Genomic DNA, 24,603 nt, shown 5'->3' with positions numbered 1-24,603 from the left:
TTGTTTTTTCCCCACTAAGTTCCAAGTATGTCATCGTATACATTTTTGCTATTTCTTGGATTGTGAGGATTAAATCTATATTTATAGAACCATACAGAGTCAATGCTGTACTTCCAGATCATATTGTGAATACATATTGAGAAAGTGACTTATTGTTTCAGTTTGGACCTCAAATGTCTACCAAGGTGACCAATAGTCTGAACAATTCCAATAGCATGAAAAGCACCATTTGAAGCATAAATGGCAGCCATGCCAATCTGATCATAGCTCAGAAGTGAAAGTTAGACATACAAACTTTCAGCTGTAAAATTAACCCATCAGCATAATTACTGCAAGTATATCTGCACTTAAAATCTCCAGTCTCTTGAAAACTTATGCATTTCTCAAGACCAAAATTCATTAAACAGCAATTTTAATTTCAAACTTTACAACTTTCATTCTGCTCCATGGACACCATATATAATGTATCAATAATTATGTTCACTTATCAATTAACAAATGTGACTGTGTACCTTAGATCATGCATATCTCAGATAAATAGCATAACTAAACATTCAATCATAAAAGTGTCATTTATTAGGTAACAGAACAATTATTAAATAGAATCAAATTGTTTATTTAAATATATATTTCTAATTTTACCTAGAAACTGCAAGACCATTTAATTTTTACTGGAGCTTTCCACAGTAACCAGGTAAAGTAGCTGAGGGGGAGTGTTAGATGAAATTCAATATGAATCATTACAAACTGAAGTATATTTGCACATGAAACACAAATAATGGCTTTTTCTTAACTGCAGATGTAGAAAAGGTTAAAAATCAACTTGCAATTAGCAAATATTCACTAGAGTACAAAGTTGATTAGAAGTTATGAAGAATATTATTAGTATTATAATGTATTGAGTAGCTTTATTGCAAACTATATTCTTTTATAATAATCCTGTGTAATTCATTTGTAATTCCATACATGGAATGTGCAATTTCAGTTGTTTAATTTTCATAAGCACATTGATAACATCTTGTGGCTTAAAAAAAATAGCTGGGATAATTCTGGGACTGAGAGTTTGGAGATTAAAAATCATTAATAGTTAAAAATAGAAATGTCAACACTGACTTCATGGAGAAGTTTTACTTCTTTACTTGATACGGCTATTTGGGTCAATTAGGTAAGCAAGTAAATGGGTGATAACCACATGATGTGTGTGTGCTCGAGGCAGTCTCTCAGAACAAGGATGACACTTAAGGCAAGGACACATGAACAATATAGTAGTTGTATAATCCTATATAGTATAGAATGCATCAAACCTGTGGGACAGGCCTTGTAACTTCTTACTACTTCAAAATTTAACCTGTGATGTTGTCAATGGGTTACATGCATACCAAAAAAAACCAACTGGATAGCTTTTACCAGGACATGTTATCTTACTTTCCAAGGTCGCCTGATTCCCTTAAAGAAATCTGGCATCCACATTGGCAAAACAACTGCTTCTTCCAGTAATTTTTTTGCTGACGCCAAGTCTGCTATATCATCCCTAAATACAACAAAGATTAGGTTAGTTTCTGATATTTAACAATGATGTCATGCATACTTCTACTTAGGACTAGAAAACAAAATTGGTCTTTGATATATATGTTCAATAAAAGATAACCTCATAACTTTGACGTTTATATAAAAATTGACAGTTCATCATTTCAAACTAAAATTGCTGCACACAGACAGTTCCAATAATTTTACAATTTTCCAAAAGAATCAAGGACTAATGATTTTACTCACCATCGAACATTTGGGTTTTGTGATATTATGTCTCGTTCCAAAGCTTCTACTAAATCTCGGTCATTCCCAGAACTATCAAACTTTTTTGGCTCACTTTCAGAGGTATCAACTGCTTTAACCTACAGTGATTTAGATTAACATACTTAGTCTTCATAACTATTGTCAAATTCTCTTCCTTTTATGACATCCTAGAGAAAATTTAATTTGGTAAAAATCTGGAGGAATATACTTAATGTGAATTACTAAGAATCTATTTTGATGGAAACTTGCATACAAATAAAAGTTTATAATGGAGCAGAGGTGAACCCTAAGTAAAAGTAATAAACTCTTGCTTCTTTAATCTACATCTGAAATGACAAATATTTAGCAATAATATACATGTTAAGAATATTTTGCACATTATCAAGCAAAATACAACAGGATATATGAAACACATCGCAAACTGAAAACATCTACAACAAACCAAACAAATATAAAACTGCTCCTTTTTTTTTAAGGTATTTTAGGTGTTGGAGGTGATTTCCACAAATTCCAGGAGCAGCAATTACTTTTTTATATACTGTTTAATAGTTTTGGAACTTTGGGGAACAAAAGGTCAAAACAACTGCATTTTAAAAAAGGATGAAGACAGAAAAAGGCAGTGACCACATGACCAGAGAAAAAAAACCTATACTGCTGTCTGACACAGCAGTGAATCTGCATAGTTACTACCTTTGCTATTTGAGTTCAAATATCGCTGGGCATCAGAGTGAGACTAAAAAAACAAACAGCGAAATTCACAGCTGACCATGTCTGTGTGGGTTCCCTCCGGGTGCTCCGGTTTCCTCCCACAATCCAGAGATGTGCAGGTCAGGTGAATTGGCCATACGAAATTGTCCACAGTGTTAGTTGCCTTGGTCAGGGGTCAATGTAGGGGAATGAGTCTGGGTGGGTTACTCTTAGGAGGGTCGATGTGGACTTGTTGGGTCAAAAGGCCTGTTTCCACACTGTAGGGAATCTATTCTAATCTAAAATATGCTACCCTGTCCACCCACAGCATAGCCACAAAGAGCATAAAGAACCATGTCTGCCTAAGCCACAACAGAAACAACTCAGGAGTACCTCAGCCTTGACCAAACAGGCTAATAAGACACAGGGCAGCAAACAGGAGATGATTCAAGCCACCTCCAGACTGGGGGAATACACTTCCCGAGACAGCCTGACAATAGACTTCCTCGCCTTCAATGAGCACAACCACTCCCAAAGCCTTAAGGGCAGCCTTGCTCCTCACACATACTGGAACTCCACAAAGGGTGCTCAGACTGAAAAGGCACCTCGCTTGCGGACTAACCTCTATGGAAATCCAACGATATCGCTTGGAATGGTTTGTCAATTTCACCCGATCCGCACTTGTGACCTCTATTCAATTGAATAATTTCTCCGACAGCCTTTTAAAATACCCAACAATTACTCCCTCCTTATGCTGACTTGACCTAGAGTAATCAAATATCTATCCCTAACCTCAACATCCATCATGTCCCTCTCCTCAGTGAATACCTATGCAAAGTACTCATTAAAAATCTCATTTTGTCTGACTCCACGCATAACTTTGCTCCTTTGTCCTTGAGTGGGCTAACCCTTTCTCTAGTTACTGTCTTGCTTCTTATTTACGAATAAAAGACTTTGGATTTTACTTATGAATGCTGACCATAAGGAAAGAAATCAATCTGAGACTGGTACAGTTGGGAAAAGGAGCAAGTCAAACAGTCAGTGCATGCAGAGGAAAGCAGAGAAAAAGGTACGTCTGATAAATTAAACCACATTTATTTCAATGCAAGAGGCTGAACAGGGAATGCAGATGAACTCAGAGCATCGTTAAGAACATGGAACCATAGCATTGGACAGGACTGGCAGCTTTGTGTTCCAGGATACAAAAGCGGGGGGGGCGGAGTGGCGTTTTTGATAAGGGATAGCATTACAGCTGTACTTAGGAAGGATATTCCTGGGAATACATCCAGGGAAGTTATTTGGGTGGAACTGAGAAGTAGGAAAGGGATGCTCACCTTATTGGGATTGTAGTATAGACCCCCTAATTGTCAGAGGGAAATTGAGAAACAGATTTGTAAGGAGATCTCAGCTATCTGTAAGAATAATAGGGTGGTTATGGTAGGGGATTTTAATTTTCCAAACATAGACTGGGACTGCCATAATGTTAAGGGTTAGATGGAGAGGAATTTGTTAAATGTGTACAGAAAATTTTCTGATTCAATATGTGGATGTACTGACTAGAGAAGGTGCAAAACTTGACCTACTCTTGGGAAATAACGGCAGGGCAGGTAACTGAGATGTCAGTGGGGGAGTACTTTGGGGCTAGTGACCATAATTCTATTAGTTTTAAAATAGTGATGGAAAAGGATAGACAGGATCTAAAAGTTGGCGTTCTAAACTGGAGGAAGGCAAATTTTGACCGTATTAGGCAAGAACTTTCAAAGGTTGTTTGGGGCAGATATTTGCAGATAAAGGGACATCTGACAAATGGGAAGCCTTCAAAAATGGATAATGAGAGTCCAGAGACAGTATATTTCTGTTAGGGTGAAAGGCAAGGTTGGTAGGTGTAGGGAATGCTGGATGAGTAGAGAAATTGAGGTTTTGATTAAGAAAAAGAAGGAAATGTGTCAGGTATAGACAGGAGAGATCGAGTGAATCCTTAGAAGAGTATAAAGGCATTAAGAGTATACTTAATAAGAAAGTCAGGAGGGCAAAACGGGGACATGAGATAGCTTTGGCAAATAGGGTTAAGGAGAATCCAAAGGGACTTTATAAATATATTAATGACAAAAGGGTAACTAGGGAGGGAATAGGCTGTCTTACTGATCTTCAAAGGGCCCTATGTGTGGAACCACAGGAGATGGGGGAGATACTAAACGACTATTTTGCATCAGTGTTTACTGTGGAGAAGGACGTAGAAGACATAGAATCTGGGGAAATCAATGGTGGCGACTTGAAAAATGACCATATTACACAGGTGATGATGCTGGATGTCTTAAAACACAAGTGGATAAATCGCCAGGTCATTATCAAGTGCATCCTAGAACTCTGTGGGAAGCTAGGCAAGTGATTGCTGGGTCTCTTGCTGAGATATCTGCATCATCGATAGTCACAGGTGAGGTGCTGGAAGACTAGAGGTTGGCGAATGTGTTGGCACTATTTAAGAAAGGTGGTAAGAAAAAGCCAGGGAACTACAGGCCGGTGAGCCTGACATCAGTGGTGGGAATTGTTGGACGGAATCCTGAGGGACAGGGTTTACAAGCATTCGGAAATGCAAGGACTGATTAGGGATAGCCAATGAGGCTTACTGCATGGGAAATCATGTCTCATGAACTTGATTGAGTTTTTTTGAAGATGTAAAAGAAGTAGATTGATGAGGGCAGAGCAATGTGCGTGATCTATATGGAGTTTAGTAAGGCAGTCATCAGGTTCCTCATAGTAGACTGGTTAGCAAGGTTAGAGCTCAGGGAATATAGGGAGAACTAGCCATTTGGATACAGAACTGATTTGAAGGTAGAAGACAGAGGGTGGGTGGTGGTGTAGGGTTGCTTTTAAGACTGGAGGCCTGTTACTAGTGATGTGCTACAAGGATCGGTGCTGGTCCATTGCTTTTTGTCATTTATATAAATGATTTGGATGTGAACACAGGAGGTTATAGTCAGCAATTTTGCAGATGACACCAAAATTGGAGGTGCAGTGGCCAGCAAAGAAGGTTATCTCAGAGTTAAACAGGATCTTGATCAGATGGGCCAATGGGCTGAGTGGCAGGTGGAATTTAATTTAGATAAATGTGAGGTGCTGCATTTTGGAAAGGCAAATTAGAGCAGGACTTATACACTTAATGGTAAGGTCCAAGGGAGCGCTGCTGAACAAAGAGACCTTCAGAATTATACTTCCTTCAAAGTGGAGTTGCAGGTAGATTCGATAATGAAGGTGGCATTTGGTATGCTTTCCTTTATTGGACAGAGTATTACGTATAGGAGTTGCAGCTGTACAGGATGTTGGTTAGGTCCACTTTTGGAATATTGTAGGCAATTTGGTCTCTCTTCTAGGGAAAGGATGCTGTGAACCTTGAAAGGGTCAGAAAAAGATTTAAGGATGCCATGGCTGGAAGGTTTGAGCTGCAGGGAAAGACTGAATAGACGGGGGCTGCTTTCCCTGGAGCTGAGGGATGACGTAATAGAGGTTTATAAAATCATGACGGGCATGTATATGGTAAATAGATAAGGTCCTTTCCCTGGGGTGGGGGAGTCCATAATTAGAGGACATAGGTTTAGGGTGGGAGGGGAAAAATTTAAAAGGCACATAAGGGGCAACTTTTTCATGCAGTGGATGGTGCATGTATGGAATGTGCTGCCAGAAGAAGTGGTGGAGGTGAGTACAATTACAACATTTAAAGGCATCTTCTGGATGGGTATATGAATATGAAGCGTTTTGAAGAATATGGACCAAGTGCTAGCAAACGGGACTAGATTAGGTTAAGATGTCTGGTCGACATGGACCAGTTGGACTGAAGGATCTGTTTCTGTGCTGTACATCTCTATGACTCTGATTTGAACATATGATTTAGGAGTTAAATAATTCCATTAAGCAATGTGAATTGGAAGAGAAATTCCTTCACTGCAACCTCTCCTAAAGGAACTCATCATTCAGCTTATGTCTGCACTTCAGATGAATTCCAGGCTCCAATCTTTGATTTATAACCCTCGTCAGATGCTGCATGTATTGTGTAAATAAAAATTGCATGCCAACTATTAAAAATAAAGCATGCATAGTAATATAATATGACTTGCCTTTGTAGACAATCTACCTGGTATAATTTGATTATCCGCAAGTCACCAGTTCCCTTGCAATTCTATTAGATAAACAGTCTACAGAAAGCACTGGCAAGGTAAAGAATGTTAAAGAAAATCAGGTTGCAGCACTTGTTACTCTAGCAGAAAAATACTGTGACAAAAATCTTCACTCAAGACATATAAATATTTAAAAGGATAAACATTTTCTTGCTCATCCCAATTTATTTCTAGTATTTTCTTAAAACAAGTAATTCTACAGTGTAAAGTGAATTACTTTTATATTTTAAGGTAATAAAACATACCTTGTCTTCCTTTCCTTTACTTTGATTTTCTTTCTTGTCCTTTCCTTTGTTTGATCTCACTCTATCACTGTTTCCTATTCGGGGTACAGGACGACTAGAACCTCTAACTGGAGCTCCGAGACGGTCTTTCTGAGGACCTCTAAGGTCATTGCAAGGTGTTGACTGTCGTTTTCTTGGATGTGGTGATGGTCTACTTTCAGGGAAACATAAATTAGTCACAGTGTCGACAAACTCAGATAATGTTCTCTATGCAAATCAACTGCACATAATTACCCAGAACTATATACAGTACTACAAATGGTTTAGATTAGTGATGCCCAACCTGTGGGCACATACTGTCCACCAGAGCATTTCATATGGCCTGACACCTGCCATTTACTGACATTATGAATCCTGAATTATGGTACCCAGCCACGATATTTTGTGTTCTACCAAGTCAGGAAAGGGCTGGAGTTGAGCTGCCACCTTCAAAGAGGCCAGGCACAGTAGTTCCATGGCTGCTTTCAATTTCTCCAAAAGAAATTTAATTACACATTAAACACAAGTAAAACTGACTTCATATTGATAGACATTAAAAGCTAATGTATTCACAAATATTACAATAACATAAGATTTTCTAAAACTTATTATTTTGGCCAATATAAGGTCAATGTGGTTTGACACCCTTAGTTTAGATCTAATCATCATAACAGAGACTTTGTTATAAGGTAATGTTCAGGAAATAAATATTTCAGGCATACAATATTTTGAAGTGGCAAGTAGAACGAAGAAGGAGTGACAGTCCTGATATTAAGCAATTCATAAGGACAATAGTGAGAAAGGATTTGGCCTCAGAAAATTAGGAAACGGAATAAATACGGGTGGTGATTAGGAATAGCAAGTGTCAGAAAATTGATGGTGAGAGTGGTTCATAGGCCCCCAAAGGCATACCACTGGACACAGCTTGAAACAAGCAATTATTGAAGTTTATAATAAACATATTAGCTATGAGGGACTTCTTTATTCACAAATACTAAACAAATAAAGCTGGTAAAATGTTTCTGAAAGGTGGTTTCATATAATGATTTTGTGACCATTCCATGGAGCAATATGTTGTAGACCCAGTTAGGAATAAAACTAAAAAACAAAAAACAGAAGCTCAGCAGGGCTAGCCTCACCTGTGAAGACAAATCAAAGTTAATGTTTCAGGTCTGGTGACTCTTTCTTAGAACTGATTGTAGCTAGGAAAATGTCAGTTTATATGCAGAAATTAGAATGGGGCAAGGGGCTAAGGAGTAAACAAAAGGTAGTGATAGAACCCAAAGAGAGAGAGAACAGTTGGACAGACAAAGGAATCGATAGACATGGGGAGAACATGCAAACTCCACACAGTCACTCAAGGCTGAAATCGAACCCAGTCCCCAGAGCTGTGATGCAGCAGTACTAACCACTAAGCCAAGGTGCTGCCGCAATTCTTTGCTGATTTTTGCTTGTCATGAACATAATCATTGTACATGCAAGAGTTTTGCGACTGATAGAAGACAGACGAAGACTAAAACTTACACAATGTATATTTTGTTCAACACAGATTTGTAATTATGAACACAGGAATTGTGTCTCTATCTAACCAATGGTTAAAGCTCTGGAAACCAAGAACACAAGATTCAGAATCCCAGGAGATGAGTAAGCATGGGCAGATAAAGTTCTGAGCACTATTCTTAACAAATCATGATTAATTTTATTGGTAAGCTTATACTTATTCCAAAGTCATCATTTTTATTTGTATGGTATAAACATAATTTCTCTAAATTCAACTCTCTTCATGTTCTATATCATGATGACTAAGGATATCTAGATAGAGATTTGCATTTTTTTCAAAAAATGTGCCGAAGCAAATATAATTGCTATTTCAAACAACACTTTGCAGCTAATCATTGAAATTGCACGGGTCCTTTAATGCAAGGCTCTAGAATACTACGTCGAGCTGCGAATTTGTCTTGCAAACGTTTCGTCCCCTGTCTAGGTGACATCCTCAGTGCTTGGGAGCCTCCTGTGAAGCGCTTCTGTGCTGTTTCCTCCGGCATTTATAGTGGCCTGTCTCTGCCGCTTCCGGTTGTCAGTTCGAGCTGTCCGCTGTAGTGGCCGGTATATTGGGTCCAGGTCGATGTGTTTGTTGATAGAGTCTGTGGATGAGTGCCATGCCTCTAGGAATTCCCTGGCTATTCTCTGTTTGGCTTGCCCGAAAATGGTAGTGTTGTCCCAGTCGAATTCATGTTGCTTGTCGTCTGTGTGTGTGGCTACTAAGGACAGCTGGTCATGTCGTTTCGTGGCTAGTTGGTGTTCGTGTATACGGATCGTTAACTGTCTTCCTGTTTGTCCGATGTAGTGTTTTGTGCAGTCCTTGCATGGGATTTTGTACACTACATTAGTTTAACTAATTTAATTATTTAATTTATTTGTTAATTTAATTAATTAATTTAACTAAACAAATAAATTAAATAATTAAATTAATTAATTAAATTAAATTAGTTAAACTAATGTAGTGTACAAAATCCCATGCAAGGACTGCACAAAACACTACATCGGACAAACAGGAAGACAGTTAACGATCCGTATACACGAACACCAACTAGCCACGAAACGACATGACCAGCTATCCTTAGTAGCCACACACACAGACGACAAGCAACATGAATTCGACTGGGACAACACTACCATTTTCGGGCAAGCCAAACAGAGAATAGCCAGGGAATTCCTAGAGGCATGGCACTCATCCACAGACTCTATCAACAAACACATCGACCTGGACCCAATATACCGGCCACTACAGCGGACAGCTCGAACTGACAACCGGAAGCGGCAGAGACAGGCCACTATAAATGCCGGAGGAAACAGCACAGAAGCGCTTCACAGGAGGCTCCCAAGCACTGAGGATGTCACCTAGACAGGGGACGAAACGTTTGCAAGACAAATTCGCAGCTCGGCGAACAGAACCACAACAACGAGCACCCGAGCTACAAATCTTCTCCCAAACTTTGAAAATCTAGAATACTACAGACACAAGACACTACAGTACATACTTGCGCTCTACAGGCACAGGTAATGACCAGACTTCTAAATCATGTCCTTCATGTCGTACTGCTTGCAATGGAGAGCTGTCATGTTTAAAGCCATCCAATGTTGACATAATCTCTTTGACATGCTGACATTCTTCAGTTATCTCTTGCCATACCTGTTGAAATATGCAACAAACAAAAGGTTCTGATTCAGTTAAGAGTTTTTATACAAGTCAAGGGAGTTCACCTGCTGCCGTGGCTAACAATTAAAAGCTTCTCATTTATCTCATTGGCTGACTGTGGGGCACCGTTGCTGTGTTCAATATCAACTATACTTTAAAAAGTAATTATAGTCATGAAATTGTACAGCACAAAACAGACTCTTTGGTCCAACTCGTCCAAGCTGACCAGATATCTTAAACTGATTTAGTCCCATTTGTCAGCATTGGGCCCAAACCTGTAAATGTTATAATTGTATCAGCCCCATTAACTTCTCTGTCAGCTCATTTCATACATGCACCACCCTCTGTGTGAAAATGTTGCCCTTTAGGACCCTTTTAAATCTTTTCCCTTTCATCTTAAACCAATGCCCTCTAGCTTTGGATTCCCTTACCTCAGGGAAACACAATCTTGGCTCTCCTCGATTTATAAACGTCTAAAAGATTCTCCCCCCTCTTCCCCTCCAAGCCTCTGGCGCTCCAGGGAAAATAGCCACACCCTACTTCGACTCTTACTATAACTCAAACTTTCCAACTCTGGCAACATCCTTCTAAATCTTTCCTGAACCCTTTCAAGTTTCACAACATCTTTCACGGAGCAGGAAGACCAGAATTGAACACAGTATTCAAAAAGTGGGCTATCCAATGTCCTGTACAGCACAACTTGATCTCCCAACTCCCATACTCAATGCACTAAACCAACAACCGACAACGAATTTATGGTCATCATTAGACACGTCATTCCAAATATTTCCATTGAGCTGAAAGTCCACCATCTGCCGTGGTGGGATTCAAACCCAGGTCCCAAGAACATGGGTCTCTGGATTAACAGTCCAGTGATAATACCACTAGGCCATTCCCTCCTCCCTTTGAGCCAATTTTGTATTCAAATGGCTAGCTTTCCATCTATTCCATGTGATCTAACTTTACTAATATACCATGCAGAACCTTATCCAACACCTTGAAGTCCATATAGACGCCGTTCACTGCTCCACCTTCATCAATCTTTGTCACTTCATCAAAAGACTTTAGTGAGACAATTTCCCTCACACAAAGCCATGTTGACTATCCCTCAGTCTTTGCTTTTCCAAGTATAGGCAAATCCTGTCCCTCAGGATCCCCTCCAACAATTTACCCACTACAGATGTCAGGCTCACTGGTCTATTGTTCCCTGGTTTTCCTTACGGTCTTTCTTAAGTAGTGGCACAACGTTAGCCAACTTCTAGCACCTCATCTGTGGCCATCGATGATACAAACATCTCAGCAAGGGGCCTGGAAATTATTTCCCTAGCTTCACACAAAGTTCTGGGGTACACCTGATCAGGTCCCAGGGATGCATCCACACTTCTGCAATTTAGGAAGTCCTCCTCTGTAATATGGACTTTTCAAGCTATCGCTATTTACTTCAAGTTCTCTAGCTTCCATATCCTTCTCCACAGCAAACGCTAAAGTAAAATACTCATTTAGCTTCTCACCCATCTCCTGCTGTTCCACACGTAGGCAGCCAATTTGACCTCCAGGGAGCACTGTTCTCTCCCTAGTTACTCTATTATGCTTAGTGCATTTGTAGAATAACTTCAGGGTTAAGAAGAACCCAAATTGCCAAAACTAACTCATCTGACCTTTCTGCAACCCCCCACCTCCCAATTTTCCCTCTCAAGTGTACTCCTACTGTCCTGACACTCCTCTAAGGATTCACTCGATCTCTGTTGTCAAGACCTGACATATGCCTCCTTATTTCTCTTGACTACAGCCTCAACTTCTCTAGTCACTCCTTACACCTACCAGCCTTGCTCTTCATAGTAACAGAAACATAGTCTCTGATCACTCATCTCATTTTTGAAGGTCTGTCAGGTAGGAATGTTGTGAGAACCATGATAAACCACTGGACAAAGTAAATTATTTAAAACTTCAAAACAAGCAATGCAGAATTTTAGAGTTTGACATCACTGAAATCCACAACACTAAACAATAGTCATTTTCTTTTTCAGAACATGAACTTCTAAAATGCAAAGCAAGATTTATAACGTTATAAATACATTTAAAAGATAATCCTGATAACGCACTAACAAATAGTTAGTTGTCTTTTATGTTTTTGTGACCTTTATTTACAGTTTTGTTCAGTTGCGGTAATCTCGGTTCAATGCCTGGATTTGGATGGGATTGATGTCCATCTCTCAGCTGTTAATCATTGAAGGGGGTTACTAATGAAACTTTTATGATTACAGTTCTAAGGATGGTGCAAAGCATGTGCAGTGTACAGAATGTAACATATTTTTCTAATCAACCTGCTCAGAGATATTATTAGACAGCTCTAGGGCAGGTGGGACTTTAATCGAGGTGTAGGGGTAACTCCATTGATCAGTGAAACTGAAAGCATTCCCATTTTTTGAAGGGCTTCTGGTTTTCAAAGTAGTTTGAAGGTTTACATAGTTAACCTTTTCTTTCAGGTATAGCTTCATACTTTATCAACAGTTTATTTTGTGGTTTGTATGGATAACATGGGTGATTGGGTGCAGAGAGGGGAAGAGAGAGAGAGATGGGACTGGGAAGAAAGAGGGTAGGCAGAGTATTTGGAAGGAAGAAAGAGTACGCATCCATTTCCTACAAACAGATTAAATTTTGAAAGCTTATCAAGTAAAACCAAAGGTTTCGCTTACTACTACTGCTCACTTCGAGAAATAGCACTGCCCTGCACTTTCCACCCAACCAGCAACAGCATCTAAAGGATCATAAGCTGCCATTTCCACCACCTCCAGTGAGATGCCGCCATCAGACACATACTCTCCTCCCCTCCCTCATCAGCATTCCATAGTGGCCATTCTCTCTGGTACACCCTTGACTAGTCCTCCTCCACGTAACTGCAGAAAGTGAACACCTGCCTGGTTATGTCCTCTCTCTTCACTATCCAATGCTCCAGACACACCTTCCATGTGAAGAAATAATTTACTTCACTTCACTCAATCTAATTTACGTTGTGAGCAAACACACCGCCATCTTTACACAGAGTCATAGAGATGTACAGCATGGAAACAGGCCCTTCGGACCAACCTGTCCATGCCGACCAGTTATCCTAACCCAACCTAGTCCCACCTGCCAGCACCTGGTCCATATCTCTCCAAACCCTTCCTATTCATAATACCCATCCAATTGCCTCTTAAATGTTGCAATTGTACCAGCCTCCACCACATCCTCTGGCAGCTCATTCCATACATGTACCACCCTCTGCGTGAAAAAGTTGCCCCTAAGGTCTCTTTTATATCTTTCCCCTCTCACCCTAAACCTATGCCCTCTAGTTCTGGACTCCCCGACCCCAGGGAAAAGACTTTGCCCATTTACCCTATCCATGCCCCCGATAATTTTGTAAACCTCTATAAGGTCACCCCTCAGCCTCTGACGCTCCAGGGAAAACAGCCCCAGCCTGTTCAGCCTCTCCCTATAGCTCAAATCCTCCAACCCTGGCAACATCCTTGTAATGTAGACCAGGAGATTACTTTGTAGAACACCCACATTCTGTCAGCAAAAATGACCCCTACTTTCCAGTTGCCTGACATTTCAACACACCACCATTTCTATTTCAGACTTGCTATAGTGCTCCAACATGCCTCAGGGCAAGTTGGAAGAACAGCATCTTATTTTTGCACTTGGGGACCCTGCAACTTACAGTACTCAATATCAACTTCAATAATTTTAGGGCCTGAGCACCTTCTTCCATGTTCTTTACCCATCTGCACACCACAGGCTTGGCCATCACATGGCCTGCTTTCAGCACAGCCATAGCGTCCAGGGATGGTATAAGTTCGGTTGATTAGCCATTGGAAATACAGAGTTACAGGGATAGAGTAGAGGTGAAAGTTTTGGTAGGATGCTCTTTAGAGTTGGTGTGAATTCGCTGGGCCATATGGCCTGATTCCACACTGCAGGGTTTCTAAGGATTCAACCCATTTTCACCTACTTAGGGTCCCATTAGCAACGTTTTTCCTCTCTCCTTCACTATCCACTATTTATCCTTTTGTCTGCCTGTCTTTCCTTCCTATCGCTTACTCCTTTAACCCTTCCAGGCCTTGTCTTCAGCACATATACCACCTTTTCCTAGCTATCACTAGCTCTGATGAAGGGTGACTGGACCAAAAACATTAGCTCTGCTTTCTGTCAACAGGTGCTGTCAGACCTGCCAAGTTTCTCCAACAATTTATGTTTTCATTAAAGAATTTGACATTATTAAAAAATATGAACAACAGCATTTACTGAGTCACAAAACTGGGATTTTCTGTCAGTACTACACTCAACTAGCCAGTTCAGATTCAGCAAAACATGGCCAAAAGGATGACTCAGAATCTGATAGCCAAAAAATAATAGGTAAACTGCCCTTTGAGCAACATGTTGTCTGGAAAGTTACATTTAAAAGTGACTGTGACAAAGGGTCCATTATGTGGAGTTTCGATGGTGTGTCATTTGTGACTGAGGTAAGGGATCATAAAGGTAGGTACATGTAAGACAGACCATATTCTCGTGTACTTAATCTATGGAAAACTCTCTCAACATTTCACAGCAGTAACCTACTTAACGGACAGTGTCATTTTTCTGCTACTATCTTTCCTGTACTGTAGGCATTTAGCTTCAGCAAAGTTACAATGGCTCAGGTCTTCCAATCAGAATTGAAAATATTGGAAACCCTATTTCCCGTCCTAATCAGATCAAAAATACACCTACCTTGGGCGGCACGGTGGCACAGTGGTTAGCACTGCTGCCTCACAGCGGCAGAGACCTGGGTTCAATTCTCGCCTCAGGCGACTGACTGTGTGGAGTTTGCACATTCTCCCCGTGTCTGCTTGGGTTTCCTCCGGGTGCTCCGGTTTCCTTCCACAGTCCAAAGATGTGCAGGTTAGGTGAATTGGCCATGCTAAATTGCCCGTAGTGTTAGGTGCAAGGGTATATGTAGGAGAATGGGTCTGGATGGGTGCGCTTCGGCGGGTCGGTGTGGACTTGTTGGGCCGAAGGACCTGTTTCCACACTGTAAGTAATCTAATCTAATCTGTGCAAACGTTTAGGAGAGGCATCTACTCAAGGCCAAGGATCTACACAGCCAGCAGAGAAGTGGATCAGTGTTGAAACCATGTTCCTCTTTCATGACAATTCCTATTGTCTGAGATATAAATATTCTGAAGCCACGTATATGGGTACTGAGAGAAGTTAACTAACTAGGTTAAGTGAGGGTAGGTGAAAGCAGTAAGGTGGCAGGAGGACAGAGTTGAGGATCCAGGAAAGTGGGTGTGCCTGTGTGTCTCACAGAGAATTTAGTTTAGCGACAGTGGAGGAAATACAATCTCAGATTCGAGGAGGTTCACATGGGGAGTTGTTGGGTTGAATCCACTCAGGGTAGAGTCAGTGGTGGCAACGGGGGTCAGCTTTATAATTACGCAGGAATTCAAGCAGGTTTTAACATTTCTTGGATATCTATTAAACTAAATCAGTCAGAACTCTCCAAAGTCTCCAATTCTAACAAAAACATTGGGGCATTTTCAGATGTTGGATAAAAGGTACCACAGAAGTTTCAACGACCAGGGCAATTTCCGGGGATTCAGCTGCACCAAACCTCTATATGGTCTCAATACACTGTTGGAGCAACTATATTCTCAGTGGAAGACCTGAACCAAATATATTTTAATGTATTTTAGTGCACTGTGGTTTGGTATCATGCACTTAAAAATGAGAATGGAGTGCGTTTGGGGCAGAAAAATCAAATCTCAATTATAATGCAAATAACTGTGTGGAGAATGCATGACAAGCAATCATGCAGCAATAGAAACTTGGAGGCGATTTTGTACTTGACCAAAGACAGTAGATCTGCTGTAATATTGAAATCACAAGTGATGACAATTGCACAAGTTCATTTGAGAAGAAGAAATTAAGGATCAGCTTAACTGTTAATGCAAAATTTCCCTGGAGATGGAGAAGAATTTTCAACTCATTGGTTATACTTTGTTGGTGTCAAATATTAACAGTTTCCAACTGAGATGTGGCAAATGTGAGCACAGAATCAGAAATTATTCCATACAGCACAAGTTGTGCAACATAAGTATAAATAACAGTGAGGTTCTAACCTGGTTCCACTTCTGCTTGTACGAAGGATCTCTGACTGAAGACAAGTATTTTTGAATTTGTTCAATTACTCCTTGATAGTACACTAATGCAGAATCATAATTTCCCAATAAGGCATATTCTCTGCCCAACTTCACATTTTCACTGATCTCATGGAGACTCATTTTCATTGCATTCTATGGGAAAAAAACACAAACTGTTTAAAACTTCAAGAAACCACCAATTTTTACAGGAGCAGAGAGTATATTTACAAGTCTTATCCTAAAGTAATTTCACTCTATTTTAAATTAAAAAGTGGATTTCCTATTGCTACTCATACAGAAAAATATTTTTCCTACAACATTTAGTCAAGTACTACTGCATTATGCCTCTGAACTAAATCATACCAAGGTTTCTATCAACTAAAACTAAGCAGACAATAATGATCTTCAGATAGCACTCGATTACCTGGTTAACATTCTTACCTCAATTATTTACAACAAAAAAGAGGTTAATTTGTATTTGTTACTGGTGTGACTATATCTGGGCCTGGATATTCTTAGAACATAGAACAGTACAGGAACAGGCCCTTTGTCCCACAAAGTGATGTCAAAATTAACTTAACCTTCTGCTTGCCCATATTCCCCCCATTTCTTGCATATTCATATTCTTATCTAAAAGTCCCTTAAACACTCCCATCATAACTGCCTCCACTAACGCAGCAACATACTTAAGACTCCTACCACTGTAAAAAAATGCCCCTCACATCTCCTTTGAATTTTTCCCTTCTCACCTTAAATGCATGCCCCCTCGCATTAGTCATTTCAATTCTGGGGAGAAAGATTCTGATTATCAACCCTAAATATGCATCTCATAATTTTATAGACTTCTATCAAGTCTCCCCTCAGCTTCTTCCACTCCAGAGCAAACAACCCAAGTTTTTCTAGTCTTTCCTACTAGGTATATGCTCTAATCCAGGAGTCATCTTGGTAAGCGCTCTTCTGTACTCTCTCCTCGCCTTCACATCTTTCCGTGAATGTGATAACCAGAACTGAACACAATATTCCGAGTGTGGCCTAACCAAATTCTTATAAAGCTGCAAAATAACATCCCGACTCTTATTAACAACTTCCCCGACCAAGAAAGGCAAGCATGCCATACGCATTCTTTATCACCCAAGCTACTTGTGTGGCCACATCTAGGGAGCTTTGGACTTGAACCCAAAGATCCCTTTGTACATCAATATTGTTCAGGGTCCTGCCATTAACTGTATACATATCCTGAACATTTGATCTCCCGAAGTGTAGCACCTCATGCTTACCCAGGTTAAAGGATGGCACGGTGGCTCAGTGGTTAGCACTGCAGCCTCACAGCACTAGGATCCCAGGTTCGATTCCAGCCTCGGGTGACTGTCTGTGTGGAGTTTGCACATGCTCCCCGTGTCTGCATGGGTTTCCTCCCACAGTCCAAAGATGTGCAGGTCAGGTGAATTGGCTATGCTAAATTGCCCATAGTGTTAGGTGCATTAGTCAGAGGGAAATGGGTCTGGGTGGGTTACTGTTTGGAGGGTCAGTGTGGACTGATTGGACCGAAGGGCCTGTTTCCACACTGTAGAGAATCTAATCTAATCTAAACTCCATCTGCCATTTCATTGTTCCCGCATCTGAAACTGATTATAATCCCACTGTATCCTTTGACAACCTTCTACACTATCCACAACTCCTCCGATTTTTGTGTCTGCAAACTTACTAAACCACTCATCTCCATTTTCACCCAAATCATTCATATATGTCATAAACAGAGGTCCCAGGTACAGATCCTTGCGCAACACCCGTGATATTAAAGAGTTAACTTGCTCTGCGGACCTGCAGAAAATTGGATGTCCCAAGGCTAGAGTGGGATGTCTCTGACTGAGATAGATTGTAAGAAATTACATCATCATCTCCTATTATTCAGATCCATTTACATTGTTATCTCCTACTATTTATATTTTCATATCTTATTCAGGAATCAATAAGAACATTACAGTTGGAACTTGACTACTCCACTATAGTTACAAAAAATACAATTCACACCAGATCTGGCCAGTAAAGGACGATTTGCATTACATTATTTCTGGAGATGATATGGTCACTGCATTGTGTCTAGAATGGCATGTGACTATGAGGGAGTGACTGGGGTTGTCCTGTAACCATTACTGACTGTGATGTAAAGATTTTGTATAAAGGAAGGACTGTTTTCTTTGTTCAGGGAGAGCTTCGCAACCATGGCAAAAGGTGTTCAGGGTTTCTCCAAAGCTTGTACTGTACTGTACTTCATAAAATTTTGGTTGTTCACAGAAGTTGGCATGTTGCTGTTGCGTCAAATGTGTAAGAATCTCAGGAAAAGGAACTTAACACACCACTAGTCACAGACCTCCAGAAAGAAAAACACTTTCACCACTGTCCTCTGCCTTCTATGGAAAGGCAATTCTGAATCCAAGCAGCCAAGTCACCACAGATCCCATCCATCTTAATATTCAGGATGAGCCTACCATGAGGAACCTTGTCAAAAGCCTTACCAAAATCATAATACAACACCCTCTGCTCTACCCTCATCCATCACCTTCGGCATCCCCTTGGAAAATTCAATTGAGTAAGACATGACCTCCTTATGCAGGGCTATGGTGATTGTCCCGATTAGTGCATGTTTTTCCAAAATGTACGTAAAGTCTATTCCTAAGAATTCTCGTCAATAGCTTCCCAACCAACCAGCTTCTCACCAATCTATAGTTTCCTGGATTATCCCTATTTCCCATCTTGAGCAGGGGAACAACATTAGCAATTCACCAGTCCTCCAGGACTCATCCAGTGGCTAGCATGGATACAAAGACCTTGGTCAGGCTCCAGCAATCTCTTCTCTTGTCTCTTGCAATAACCTGGGATAGGTACCATTGGGCCCTGCGGATGTACCCACCTCACTGCTCTTCAAGAGACCCAACACCATTTCTTCTTGATCTCAAAATGCCCTAGCGTATTAGCATGCCCCACACTAATCTCACTTTCTTCTATATTCTTCTGCTCGGTGAATACTGATGCAAAGTACTCATTTAGGATCTTGCCCGCATCGTCTGGCTCCAAGCACAAGTTGCCTCTTTTATCCTTATCCTCTTGATTTTAATGTATATATAGAATATCTTGGGATTCTGTTTAACACTACTTGCCAAGGTCATTTCACAGACACTTCTGCTCTCATGATTCCCTGCTTGAGTTCTTTCTCGCTTTACGTTCCTCACATGCCCTGTTTGATTATAACTTCTTAAACTTTACCTATGCTTCTTTTTTGCCTTTCTTGGCAAGAGCATTTGGTGTCCAGTAGCAAACACCATTTTCCATGACAGATGGTTACCGCAGGGTGTGGAATCCATCATTTTCCCCACCAGTGACATCTTGATTTGATCCTGTAGATGTATTTTAAGTTATATAACCTTATGTTGCCTTTTTATTTAGTTTTGATTTGCATACATTTATTTCTTGGTTTTGAGAAAGTGTACTCAGATGCGTGTACATTTAGTTTTCCTAAAAGAGCATTTAGATTATATAGAGTAAACCAATATTAGGGGGATTGTTTCGAGTGATGTTTGTGATAAGCAGTAGGTAGAAACTAGAATGCTTAGACAGACTTGGAGGTCCTCTAACAGGGAGGGCATTGTCAACGTCAGACTGGAAATTTTCCACAATCATATATCAAATAGCAAAATCAACTCCATGGACATAAGTGCTGCTGTTAAACCTTCCACTGGAAAGGAAAGGTTATCTACCAACAGTTTTCCCTCAGCTGTCGCGCCCAGGAATGTGCACCTCACTGAGGTCACATGTCAATTGGAGAGTTGATAGCTCACGTGGTTCCACTACAGTTCTTTGTTCTGGACAGCGACCCTCAAGGTTGCTGTTTTCTAAGAGGTATTCTTATTCTAAAAGTTCAAGTTGTAAAATGTAAACCTTTTTTCTTTGACCAAAAAAGTGATCCCACAAGTTGTAGTTCTCCAGACAGGAGGAAGTGCGACAGTACTTTTTAGGCTAGCTTTTCCAGTCCCCTCCTTAATCATTGTGAGCAGGGTTATCTTGAAGAGATCTGCTGAGTAACAGATGCTATTGTCTAAAGACACTGTTCCAACACAGATATCCAACCACATTCATGTGTACATACCAGTGTACAGAACAACCTCAGTTATCTGCAATTGAATTATCTGAATTTTGGATTATCCGAACATGATCTCAAGGTCCCGTAAAAATGTTACATCAAATCGGTGGAGGATATATCTGGCAAGACCCTTTGTTCCTGAATTGTGAATGTATATTCCTACTAGTTGATTCTCCATGCTGTGAACGTGCATTCATAAAACCACCATTCAATGTCTCTGACTTTCAGTTCCCTCCAACTTAGTCATTTGTGCTCACGAAAGTGAAATGTCTGTGCAAGCCACTAGGTGGCACGTTTGTCAGCAAATCATTGCAAGCTGCAGCTCGTTTTGGGAATTGCTTTATCTTTTGCAATTCTCACTCAAACAGGAAGGAACTTATCAAAACTCATTACATTTTACTTTCAGAAGAGGTTATTGATTCCACTTTACTGTGCTTTTGAATTTGTTTACCTCAGAGTTGCACACTATTTGCAATGATGCATAACTGAGTGGATAACACCATGATTTTATTTGTAAAATAATAAATTTTTAAGCAAAATAGAGTGTTTGTACATATTTTATTGATTGAATTAAATAAAAACTCCGTAAACACTTTTTTTTACATAATTATGTTCAGCACGGCTTCCTTTGTTTACAATCAGATCAGTTATCCAAAAAAAAAGTCCCCAAACGTCTCGGTAAAATAATCAAGGTTGTTCTATACATATTTTTGACTTTGCCAATTGTTATAAACTATGTGATTCGCTAAAGTCCTTTAAGGAAGAATATCTGCCATTCTTACCTGGTCTGACCTACATGTGACTCTAGACCCACGATCATGCAATTGATTCTTAACTAGGGAATTAGGGATGGATAATAATTTTTTTTCCTTTAAACAAATATTTTCTTAAAAATTAGCACACAAATTCAGAACTGTGGAGAGGACAGCCAATTTTCAAGAACGCATAGGCTGGTGTAATGGACAAATGGCAGATGAAATTTAATGATGTTATACATTTTTGGTTAGAAGAATCAACAAAGGCAATATAAAAGATAATTTTCCAAAGAGGTGCATGAAAAGAGGAATTTGGGGCTGTTTTTTCTCAGATGTTATGACACATCTCTGGAATAGGTGGGACTTGAATCTGGCCATCCTGGTCCAGGGGTAGAGACACTGTCATTGCGCCAAAACAGGACCTTATATGTGCACTCATTGAAAGTGGCATAGCAAATTGAAAAACTGATTAAAAAAGAATTAAGATCCTGGGATTAACAGAGGTAGAGTACAGAAGAAAGTTACAGGGAATGAGCAGAAAACACTGGTTTGACTTCAATTAGAGCAGCGTGTCCGATTAGCATCACTGGCTTTTGAAGTGCTGCTCAGATGGCTGTGAAGCAGGATCATACACAGAATTTTTAGCAAAAGATTACAGTGTCATGCAACTGAAACAATATATTGAACAAACCTTTTCAAGAAGGCATAAGCTGGTATAAATCTATTCTCAACCTTTTCTCTTTAAGAGCTTTTCAATGCACAGTATCTGCAAAACAGATTTCTCATCCCTGAGACCGCTGTCATGAATCTTCGCTACACACTCTTCACAACCTCTTTGCATCCTTCCAGGGGAATCAGTTTAGTAGGATGTCGCGTCGCCATAGTCTTACCAGACCAGAGGGACTTCTCTAATTAGAGGGAGGCAAGTGGTGGTGCTGAGGACCACCAAACCTCTGACGAGGAAAGAGGTTGTGGAGGAGAGTCCTTCATGGTAACCTCAAAGCGGTGATGGGAATTAAACTCATGCTGTTGGCATCACACTTCTCTGTAAACCAACAATCCAGCCGGCTGAGCTAAACTGATTCCCCTGGAAGGATGCAAAGAGGTTATGAAGAGTGTGTAGTGAAGATTCATGACAGCGGTCTCAGGGATGAGAAATCTGTTTTGCAGATACTGTACATTGAAAATCTCTTAAAGAGAAAAGGTTGAGAATAGATTTACACCAGCTTATGCCTTCTTGAAAAGGTTTGTTCAATATATTGTTTCAGTTGCATGACACTGTAATCTTTTGCTATAAATTCTGTGTATGATCCTGCTTCACAGCCATCTGAGCAGTACTTCAAAAGCTAGTATTTTCAAAGAAACCTGTTGGACTATAACCTTGTGTTGTGATTTTTTTACTTGTTGAAAATTGACTGTCCTCCTCACAGTTCACAATTCTAGTGTTAACTTTTAAGAAAGTATTTGTTCAATTAGATCATACCAGATCTTTTCAATTCCATTTAGTTGTAAGTATTTTAACTTTTAAGAACATTTTGCTAATTTTGACACAAAATGAGGGTATTCAGCATTCTGGGTCTATGCTAGTGCTTTGCAAAAGCAGCTCAACTAGTCCCACCATTTCACCTTTACTCCATCAAGCCCATGCCATACTTTGATCCATATTCCTCATGATCTCATTCTTAAGCAGTTAATACAATTCCATGGGAGAACTTAAAATTTTTGCATAAAATGCTTCCTGATTTCACACTTAACAGGGCTGCTGCTTGGATGCTGCCTGAACTGCTGTGCTCTTCCAGCACCATTAATCCAGAATCTGGTTTCCAGCATCTGCAGTCATTGTTTTTACCTCCTTAACATGGCCTTGTTCTAATACGAAGACATAATGTTAGTTTGCTCGGGAGTTTCTTAAAAGAAGGAATTTATTTTTACAATCCAATCAAATCCTTTTTATCAATTCAAACCTGAGTTAAAAACCATACAACTAAATCCACGTCAAGCTTATACAACTTTTCACTGGTCCTTGTAGTAGAGAAAGGCTTCCATATTGCCTTTTACCTCATTAAACCCTCTCCAACTTTTATCATTCTAAAGAGAATATTCTTTGTAATCCCATCTATGTCTTACTCTAAAGCGATTTTTGTTTATATTTACGTTAAAAGCAAACCAAGTACAAAGCTGCAACTGTTATAAACATGATATTGCATTGTGCATTACATGATATAAAATGCTTTAGTTATAAGATGATCTATGCCTGACTCACCTTAAGCATTAATAGTTACACATTATTAACGGTATATCAACATTGCAGGACCATACATCATTACTGATTGACAACCATTAAAGAATGAAGAAAAAAGACCAGTTGCAACACTAGTTCATTTTCAGGTCAAAGCAAGATTAACTTTGCAAATTATGGAGCTTTCTAAACAGATAACCAGACAGCCTGAGCTCATAGTAATTACTATTAAACCTTACTGCCTTATAAAACAACAGATCCACCTCAGAGAATACATGCTGTTTATAGGACAATATAATGTAATGTTAGTACTTTCAAAGAAATCTGCTAGCACCATAATGTCAAAAGAACTTGCATTTATAGAATGCATGCTATGTCTTCAGGAACTTGACCAGTCCATGTTTGAACAGTTGTGAGGGGAAACATGGCAGCAAATGTGTACATTTCAAAGCTACACAAATGGTAATAAGAACATTAACATGTAATGAATTAAATATGGCCCAATACTCCCCAGACATTTTTCAAATAATGTCATGGGATCTTTCACATTCTCCTGCAAAGGTTTTTAAGGCTTTGTTTGCAACTGAAATCTCTCTCAAACATTTTAGTATTCCATCAGTATTCAACTGAAAATCAGGCCTTAGAACATTTTTACTTGAAGAATCTTTTGAAATTACAATTGTTAATGTGAAAACTACTGGGGCCTTGCAATGGAAAATGAAATTTTTATCCAAATGTTTGCCATATTGACAACTCTCTGGTACATTTCTTATATAATATATAGATTATGCAAAGATGACAGTTAATATATCAGAAAAAATTACAAAATGAAAGTAGACATAATTCTGAATTATTGTGTTGTTAAAATATGTCTAACAATTTTGTCAGTAAAGTCATCATTAAAATTTAACATGTATAATTAAGATAATTCTTTTGACACTTTACTAGCATTATAAACTAAATTTTAATAACACATTCAGATAATTTAGCATCTCAGTTATTTAAGAGCCTGAATAATCACAACTATAAAACTTGTTTCTCGAACCACACACAATACCTCTAATTGTGGTGCAGCCAAATAAACTGAACAGCTTTGTTGATAGGAGAAAGTGAGGACTGCAGATGCTGGAGATCAGAGCTGTAAAGTGTGTTGCTGGAAAAGCGCAGCAGGTCAGGCAGCATCCAAGGAGCAGGA

The 24,603-nt window shown here is 39.6% G+C and overlaps 1 protein-coding gene across 3 annotated transcripts in view; it reads right to left on the bottom strand.

Moving 5' to 3' along the window:
* The window catches only part of LOC140464074 (katanin p60 ATPase-containing subunit A1-like), a 47,751-nt gene that overhangs the window by 15,002 nt on the left and 8,146 nt on the right, over positions 1-24,603 (bottom strand). Inside the window, exons 1-6 of one of the 3 annotated variants that reach the window (XM_072558777.1) lie at positions 16,256-16,385; positions 14,865-15,011; positions 9,958-10,109; positions 6,899-7,091; positions 1,774-1,892; positions 1,426-1,531 (exon numbers count right to left, since the gene is read on the bottom strand). In XM_072558777.1, coding sequence (XP_072414878.1) covers positions 1,426-1,531; positions 1,774-1,892; positions 6,899-7,091; positions 9,958-10,064 — 525 coding nt within the window. In that variant the 5' untranslated portion in view covers positions 10,065-10,109; positions 14,865-15,011; positions 16,256-16,385. Of the gene's footprint in view, positions 1-1,425; positions 1,532-1,773; positions 1,893-6,898; positions 7,092-9,957; positions 10,110-14,864; positions 15,012-16,255; positions 16,430-24,603 lie in introns of those variants that run through there. The other 2 variants (XM_072558768.1, XM_072558759.1) reach the window with 2 other exon arrangements.

Source organism: Chiloscyllium punctatum, chromosome 3, assembly GCF_047496795.1.
Source record: "Chiloscyllium punctatum isolate Juve2018m chromosome 3, sChiPun1.3, whole genome shotgun sequence".
Taxonomy (NCBI): Eukaryota; Metazoa; Chordata; class Chondrichthyes; order Orectolobiformes; family Hemiscylliidae; genus Chiloscyllium; species Chiloscyllium punctatum.
This window is presented reverse-complemented; position numbering and strand designations above follow the sequence as displayed.